The 8,642-nt window shown below is 50.3% G+C and overlaps 1 protein-coding gene across 1 annotated transcript; it reads right to left on the bottom strand.

Annotated features, from left to right (window-relative positions):
* Positions 1 to 1,133: 1,133 nt before the first annotated feature.
* LOC311590719 (cone-rod homeobox protein) lies at positions 1,134 to 8,336 on the bottom strand (the record flags this gene model as incomplete). Its single annotated transcript, XM_084769981.1, has 4 exons — positions 8,213 to 8,336; positions 6,542 to 6,674; positions 3,632 to 3,783; positions 1,134 to 1,784 (listed from the first exon to the last, which is right to left on the bottom strand). The coding sequence occupies exons 2-4, from the start codon at positions 6,639 to 6,641 to the stop codon at positions 1,134 to 1,136; spliced, it is 903 nt and encodes a 300-aa protein (XP_084626107.1). The 5' UTR covers positions 6,642 to 6,674; positions 8,213 to 8,336.
* Positions 8,337 to 8,642: the final 306 nt, after the last annotated feature.

Below are 8,642 nucleotides of genomic sequence, written 5' to 3' on the forward strand. Positions count from 1 at the left end.
TCCTGGACTTGCCACTCTATGGCCATTTGCCTTATCGGCCTTGGGGCTTGGAAAGTGGGATTTGTATGGGGGAAGGGAGTTTGTTGAGACAGGATTTTATGTATGTAGCCCAGGCTGGCCTCAACATTGCATTGTAGCCTAGGGTGACCTTGAGTTCATAATCCTTCCGCCTCCGCCTCCCTCGTGTTGAGATCAAAAGTATGTGCCGCCATTCCTGGCTTACGGGATAGAATACTGGACATACCCTAGGGACATCTAAAAGACCCCTACCCCGGTGGGCCCATCAATAGAACTTTCATCCTGTTGATGAGATTCAACTTCCACAGACACCTGGCAGCCCCCCTGCACTTGTGCCCCCCTCAAGATGACCATGGGAACCTGTGACTGGGGCACCTTGGGTTCTAGAACATTCTACTCATCTCTCGAGTCATTCCCAGTAGTCGCATCAAGGCTCTTTTGCATTTGTTTCTGTACAAGCCATGGCCTCCCAGCTCAGTTTGGTGGCTCATGCCGGTAATATACATACAGATACATAAATCATATATACATGTAAAACGAATGAACAACCCTCTAAACCTACCCATGTAAACCTGGCATTTGTTAACTTTTAACTGTACACAAATTTCCAAATCAGTTTCGAAATCTCACTCTTGTAGCCCAGGCTGGCCCTCAAGTTCCTCAGCTTCTTTAGTGCTGGGATTGACAAGTATGGAGTCCCCACACCTGGCTTAGGGGCACCGTGAGTTCTGACCCAAACACTCTCCAGGTCACTTGCAAGATAGATTTCTCTTCTTTCTGGAGCAAGCTCTCAGCACCTTTACTGAAGTCTGGGGCGGGGAAAGCATCAGATATGCGTATCACAGTCATGGTATCTACTGATCACTGCCGCGGGCATCTCGGGGGGAGGAAGGAACCTCTTTCATGATGTGGGATAGGGCGGTAAAGGGGCCAAGCTCCCTAACCGAGCTGAGGGTGGCCTGCACCTGAGGCTGCAATGTCCACAGCCTTTGGCAGGCTTACTACTTCCTGTTGCTTTGGGGGTGGGGGCTAATCTCCTGGAATCTAAGCTGGAAAAGGCCGATGGAGTCCCAGAGAGGGTGATTCAGCTGGAAGGGGGAGTGGGGAACCCTCTTCTACAAGATCTGAAACTTCCAGGCACTCTGATCTTTGTAGTCCAGAGGGTCCATGGGGTTGTAGGTGAATTTCCAGGTGCCTGTGGGGTCCTTGAATTCCAAGCTGTCCACGGGGCTGTAGGTGCCGTAACCCTGGCCTGACAAGGAAGTGGGAGACTGGGTCAGGGATGGCCCCACAGAGGGGCCGGAGAGGGGGCTGAGAGCCGGACCCCCTAACTGGGGCACCATGGGAGAAAGGTAGGGATCCAGCCCACTGAAGTAGGAGCTTGGAGACGCATAAGCTGAAGGGGAAGGGCAGAAAGTAGAGGCAGGGGCGTAGGTCATGGCGTAAGGGGCCGCGGTGAGAGAGGGCCCCGAGGCAACCAGGCCGGCTCGCTGGGCCTCAGGCAGAGGAGACTCGGAGGCCGGACTCCAGATGGACACAGTGGCCACAGCCGTGGTAGGTGAGCCTGAGGGGCCGGGCAGAGATGGGCTGTAGGAATCTGCGATGCCCAAAGGGTCGGTGCAAACATCCGTCGAAGGTCGTGGGGAAGCACCTGCCTTCCTCTTCACAGGCCGAGCCTTGGCCTGGGCCCCCGGGGGCTGCTGCTGCTGCTGCTTTTGCTGCTGCCGTTGCTGTCTGCATTTCGCCCGGCGGTTCTTGAACCAGACCTAGAGGGAGCCCGGGAAGGTGAGGGTGAGTAAACTGTCTCAGAATCCTCACCGTACCAAGGCTGACGATGGTAAGAGTCACACATCGCCAAGCGGCATCTGATGATCGGGCAGCTCTGTCCAGGATGTGTGTACCCATCCAGTCATGAATGTACACATGCACACAGGAACCTACATGCACTGATCACACATGCATCACACATGCAAGTAGTCACACATACATCCTTGCATATATCAGCCATCATGCATCAGCATGCATTTTATGCATGCCCACGCGTGCATACATATAACCATGAGTTATTTTCACATATGTGCAATTATGTACATACATACATACATACATACATACATGTGTTCAGCCACCTACCTGATCACATAGATGCAATTGTGCATTGTCGTCACATACATACATACATACAATCATAAACATATGAACATATTATATTTACATGTTCCTGCTTATGAACACGTGAATTATACTCACCCTTCATACATACAGCCATGCACAGGTGCACACATTATATTAACGTGCCCCTGTTCATGCATGCGTTATCTTCACATGTCATACATACAATAATACATCTATGCATAAGTGCATATATTGTACATGCACATATCTAATCAGTTAATTTCATGCATGTGTGTGCATGTGTATAGATATAATTAATGCCAGGGCTAGGGATATCCCTCAGTGGTAGAGCATTTGCCTACCGTGTACATGCACAAGAGTAGATCAAATCACATCATTTCCATGTTTCTTTTCCTTCTTCAAACCAAAGAATATTTTAAAATAATAATAATAAGTAAGTAACAAAATGGTCTAGAGAGATTGCTCAGGGGTTAAGAGCACACATTTCTCTTGCAAAGGACCTAGGTTCAGTTCCCAGCACCCACATTGTATGGCTCACAACTGCCTGTAATTCCAGCTCTGGGGGAATCTAATGCCCTCCTCTGGCCTCCTGTGCTCATTTGCGCACACACGCACCCATGGACATAATTAAAAATAAATCTCTAGCCTGGTGCAGTGGCACACATCTTTAATCTCAGCACTTGGGAGTCAGAGGCAGGTGATCGCTGGGGAGGTCAAATACAGCCTGGTCTACATAGTAAGACCTTGTCTCAAAAATAAATAGTTTTAGCCAGGCAATGGTGGCCCACCCCTTTAATCCCAGCACTCAGGAGGCAGAGGCAGGTGGGTCTCTGCGAGTTCAAGGCCAGCCTGGTCTACAGAGCAAGTTCCAGGACAAACAGCTATACAGAGAAACCCTGTCTCAAAAAAAAAAAAAATAAGTAAATGCACGCAGAAATACATGAATAGTTTTGTTTTGGTTTTGGTTTTTTTTGGGGGGGGGGGGGTTGGAGGGGTTTCAAGACAGGGTTTCTCTGTGTAACCTTGGCTGTCCTGGACTCGCTTTGTAGACCAGGCTGGCCTGGAACTCACAGCAATCCTCCTGCCTCTGCCTCCCGAGTGCTGGGATTAAAGGCGTGTGCCACCACGCCCGGCTACATGAATAGTTTTAAGATTCAAAAATAAATAAGGAGGCTGGTGATGTATCTCAATGGTAGATAACTTGCGCATATGTGTGACCCTAAAATCAATCTTCTTTTCTGAAAATAAAAGGAAACAGAGAGTGTGAGGGGAAGGAGAACACTTGGAAGGCAGTGTGGTGAGAAGGCATCAAATAAAAAGAGGGAAGTTAAGTGACACAGGGAAGTGAGGGGCGTTTAGGCCACTTGATAAACGTGGCTGTACCCTATACCCTCTCTTTCCTCCCTTTCACTCTGACAGGGACCCACAGAAGGTCACAGTAAAGGTCAGGAGGGGTCCAGGGAGCAGGGCATCCTACCTGGACCCTGGACTCAGGCAGGTTGATCTTGAGAGCCACCTCCTCACGCGCATACACATCCGGGTACTGGGTCTTGGCAAACAGGGCCTCCAGCTCCTCCAACTGGCTCCTGGTGAACGTGGTCCGCTCCCTTCGCTGCTTCCTAGGAGCACCTAAATCCGGGGTGGGGGTGAATGAGAGAGAATCCTCCGGTTAGCTAGGTCGGCTGGCTGGAGGCCATGAGGTACAGTGAGATGCCTGCCCAGAAGTTCTTTCTGCACGTCATTCTGCCGAAACAAGGGGCTTTTCATTTAGTCCCCGGCTTTCTAGCGCTGGCTCAGCCAACGGAGGAATTGGAGATGCATTCCAGCCACATATCCGTGGAGGGAAGTGGTTTTAACCCTCTCCTCCTACCTCCTCCTCCTTCCTCTCTCTCTGTCTCCCCCCCCCACCCCCTTCTCTCTCTCTGGTTTGGTTTTTTGAGACAAAGTTTCTCTGTGTAGCCTTGGCTGTCATGGAGTCACCTTGTAGACCAGACTGACCTCAAACTCAGTGATCTACCTTCTAAGCACTGGGCCACCACACCTGGCTTTTTTTTTTCTTTTTTCTTTTTTCTTTTCTTTTCTTTTTTTTTTTTAGTTTTTTGGGGGTTTTGTTGTGGTTGTTGTTGTTTTGTTTTGTTTTTCGAGACAGGGTTTCTCTGTGTAGCCTTGGCTGTCCTGGACTCGCGTTGTAGACCAGGCTGGCCTCGAACTCACAGAGATCCTCCTGCCTCTGCCTCCCGAGTGCTGGGATTGAATGCGTGCACCACCATGCCCGGCCCTCACCTTCTCTTCCATTACAACAGAGTCTCACTATGTAGCCCAGGCTGGCCCTGAAATCCTGGGCTCAAGTGATCCTCCTACCTTATCCTCCCAAATATCTGGGATTACAGGCAGGGGCCATTGGACCACCTCCTATCCTGAAACTTTTTATGCTCAAAGACATACTCAGTTGAAGCATATGAGTAATCAACCACTTCAGCTCATAAAAGTAGTAAGTCTCTATGGTCCAACTTAATGTAAAGTAAACAAGAAAGGGGCCGGCAAGGTGGTGTAGCGCATAAAGATACTTGTGAGCAATCCTGAGGACCTGAGTTCAATCCCTGAGACCCAATGGTAGAAGGAAAAAAACAACTCCCAAAAGTTGTCCTCAGACCTCTGCAAGGGAGCCATGGCACACATGACCCCTGCTCCCCACCCTGCACTCAAAATAAATGCGATGTTTTCTTTGTCCTTGATAGAAAGGAAAAGGCCAGATCAGGTGACTCCTGGTTTTACCTCCTGCATTCAGGAAGCAGAAGCAGGTGGAAGTCTGTGAATTTGTAGAGAAATCTGTTCTACGTAGTGAGTTCCAGTCCAGAGCTACATAGTACGAGCCTGTCCAGAGACGGCGGAGGGAGAAAGAGACAGAGAAAGACAGAGAGACACAGAGAGGAAAAGAGGAGGAGGAGGAAGAGCAGAAGGAAGAGGAGAAAGAAAAGGAGAGAAAAGAGAAAAGGAAAGGAAAGGAAGAAAAGCCAGGCATGGTGGCACATGTCTTTAATCCCAGCACTCAGGAGGCAGAGGCAGGTGGGTCTCTGTGAGTTCGAGGCCAGCCTGGTCTACAGAGTGAGTCCAGGACAGCCAAGGCTACACAGAGAAACCCTGTCTCAAGAGAAAAAATATATATACTTGAGAGGCAGAGGCAGACAGATCAATGTGAGTTCAAGGCCAACGCAGGGAGTCCAGGACACCAAGCCTACACAGAGAGACCCTGTCTCAAATAAACAAACAAATATATGTGTGTGTGATATGTGTAATATATATTTATATGTTATAAAATAAGATATATAAATATTACATTTTTATATTATATACATATAAAAGAAATGGAAAGAAGAGAAAACTATTAATAAGTGTATCATAGTAAAGCATGATGGCGCAGGACTACAATTCCAGCACTCCATACAGTTTGAGCCAGGAGGCTGGAGACATGCTCATTTATAGAGCCCCTGCCTAGAATCCCCCAGTGAGGGGCTGGGGGCATGGCTCAGTGGTAGAGCCCCTGCCTAGAATCCCCCAGTGAGGGACTGGGGGCGTGGCTCAGTGGTAGAGCCCCTGCCTAGAATCCCCCAGTGAGGGGCTGGGGGTGTGGCTCAGTGGTAGAGCCCCTGCCTAGAATCCCCCAGTGAGGGACTGGGGGCGTGGCTCAGTGGTAGAGCCCCTGCCTAGAATCCCCCAGTGAGGGGCTGGGGGCGTGGCTCAGCGGTAGAGCCCCTGCCTAGAATCCCCCAGTGAGGGACTGGGGGCGTGGCTCAGTGGTAGAGCCCCTGCCTAGGATCCCCCAGTGAGAGGCTGGGGGCGGGGCTCAGTGGTAGAGCCCCTGCCTAGGATCCCCCAGTGAGGGGCTGGGGGTGTGGCTCAGTGGTAGAGCCCCTGCCTAGAATCCCCCAGTGAGGGGTTTGTGGGCGTGGCTCAGTGGTAGAGCTGGGGTGTGATGTAGTCGTAGAGCACCTGTCTAAAATCCTCCAGCGAGGCCAGGGCATGGCTCCATAGTAAAGTGCGTGCCTAGAAACCACAGGCGCTGGATTCTAGCCCAGCCACCTCTTCTCCAAAAAGAGAAAAAGAAAAGTAAGAGTGAGAAGAATGTTGCCACGGACATTGGAATGCACAGCTCTTTTAGAAAAAAAAACAATCTTTACAAACAGATGGAAATCCCTATTGATAAAGTCCCTTGGATGCCAAACTCCTTTGCAGATTGACATGGAGCTGGCACATGGGCCCCACACCCACCCCCCACCCCACACCCACAGCCCCGCCCTCCACCTGGTGAATGCTTTTCTCCTGAGGGCAAGAAAGCCTAGAGGATGCTAAAAGACAGACTGAGGGTGGGAAGGAGGAGAGCACCTACTTGAGTATGGAACAGCCTGGTGCATCAGGTCCACACTGGGGCCACTCAGAGCCAAGGCGTTGACGGAATAGTGAGGCCCCGGGTTCATATACGCCATCATGATCTTCAGGGACTGGGGCCCAGAGGAGGGCGCCTACAAGAAAAGGGCATGTCCAACAGGCTATTTTGCTCCCACCACCTGGTCACTTACAACCCGAGAGCCACATCTGCTTGAGGGCTGTTCTCTGGAATCCAACCAACCTTGCCCTCTCTCTCTCTCTCTCTCTCTCTCTCTCTCTCTCTCTCTCTCTCTCTCTCTCTCTCTCTCCCCCCTCTCCCTCTCTCTTTTGTTTTTAGAGGCCAAGTGTTATGGCATATTCACTTAATTAATCCCAGCACTCACACTGGGAAGGCAGACCTCTTTGACTTGAGTGAGGCCTGGTCTACACAATGAATTTCAGGGCCTCACTCTATAGCCCTGGCTGCTGACCTGGAACTCAATTTGTAGACCAGGCCACAACATCCAAATCAAAACACTTTTTTTTTTTCCAGGCGTGGTGGCACAAGCCTTTAATCCCAGAACTTGGGAGGCAGAGGCACATGGAGTTCAAAGCTAGTCTGGTCTACTCAGAGAAACCCTGCTAAAAAAAAAACCCTGTTTTATGTAACAGGGCTCGTGTAACCCTGGCTGACACTAAACTAGGCAAAGCTAATTCCCTATTTTCTTTCTCTCTTTTTTTTTTTTTCATTTATTTATTTATTGCATGTGAGTGCTTTATCTGCAGAGAGTAGCAGATTACATTACAGATGGTTGTGAGCCACCATGTGGTTGCTGGGAATTGAACTCAGGACCTCTGGAAGAGCAGGCAGTGCTCTTAACCCCTGAGCCATCTCTCCAGCCCTAATTCCCTATTTTCATCACAGGGGTTTTTTGTGTAGCCTTGGCTGTCCTGCACTGGCTTTGTAGACCACTCTGGCCTAAAACTCACAGAGATCTGCCTGCCTCTCCCTCTGCCTCTGCCTCCCCAGTGCTGGGATCAAAAGCGTGCGCCACCACTCCCAGCTTTATTTTACTTTTGAGATGCTTTGTATAGCTCTAACTTGCCAGGTAGCTGAGAAGGACCTTGATCTTTTTTTTTTTTTCCCAAGACAGGGCTTCTCTGTGTAGCCTTAGCTGCCCTGGACTTGCTTTGTAGTCCAGGCTGGGCTCGAACTCACAGCGATTCGCCTGCCTCTGCCTCCCAAGTGCTGGCATTAAAGGCATGTGCCACCACCACCACCCAGCTTGATCTTGAACTCTTTTTCCTCTTGTCTCCACCTTCCGAGTCAGCGCCACCATACCTGTTTCATGCAGTGCTGGCTGATTGATTAAATGAGCTGCTCATTGGCAACGATGCTATAATGTATAAACGCAGGCTTATTGGAAGTGGAAAGGGAGGGGAAGGGAGAGCGTGCATGCTGGGGGTGGGGGGAAGGGAAAGAGAGAGGCCAGGGAGGTAGGAAAAGGGCAAAGGGAGGGGGGAGGGAAAGAGGGACTGTGGAACCAAAATGTCTAGTTTGTATAGTAAGTCTCTGGGAGAGGGGAAGCCCCGCCCCTAGGTAGCGAGCAGGCCGTGCTGGCCACGCCCTGCAGCAGGACCTAACACTGGGTACTGAGCCAGGGTCTTCACCCGTGCTAGGCAAGCCTTTTACCTACTGAGCTGCAATCCCAGTGTCCTCCTTGGTTTTGGGGATCAGGTCTCTCTCCCTGGTCGAGAAATCACCAAGTAGGCTAGGATGGCTGGCCAGCAAGCCACAAAGATCCATCTATCTCTGCTTTGCCATGCTGGGATTATAAACACGCCCATTTATTTAGGCCCATTTATTTTCCATGCCCTTTTTTTTTTTTTTTTTTTTAGTTTTTCGAGACAGGGTTTCTCTGTGTAGCCTTGGCTGTCCTTGACTCACTGTGTAAACCAGGCTGGCCTCGAACTCACTGCGATCCACCTGCCTCTGCCTCCCAAGTGCTGGGATTAAAGGCGTGCACCACCACACCCGGCTCCGTGCCCATTTTTTAAACCTGGTTTCTGGGGACTAAAATCGGGTCCTCATACTTGTAAAGCAAGCAGGGCAGTGAACAAAC

This window comes from Acomys minous, assembly GCF_964271855.1.
Source record: "Acomys minous genome assembly, chromosome: 20".
NCBI lineage: Eukaryota > Metazoa > Chordata > Mammalia > Rodentia > Muridae > Acomys > Acomys minous.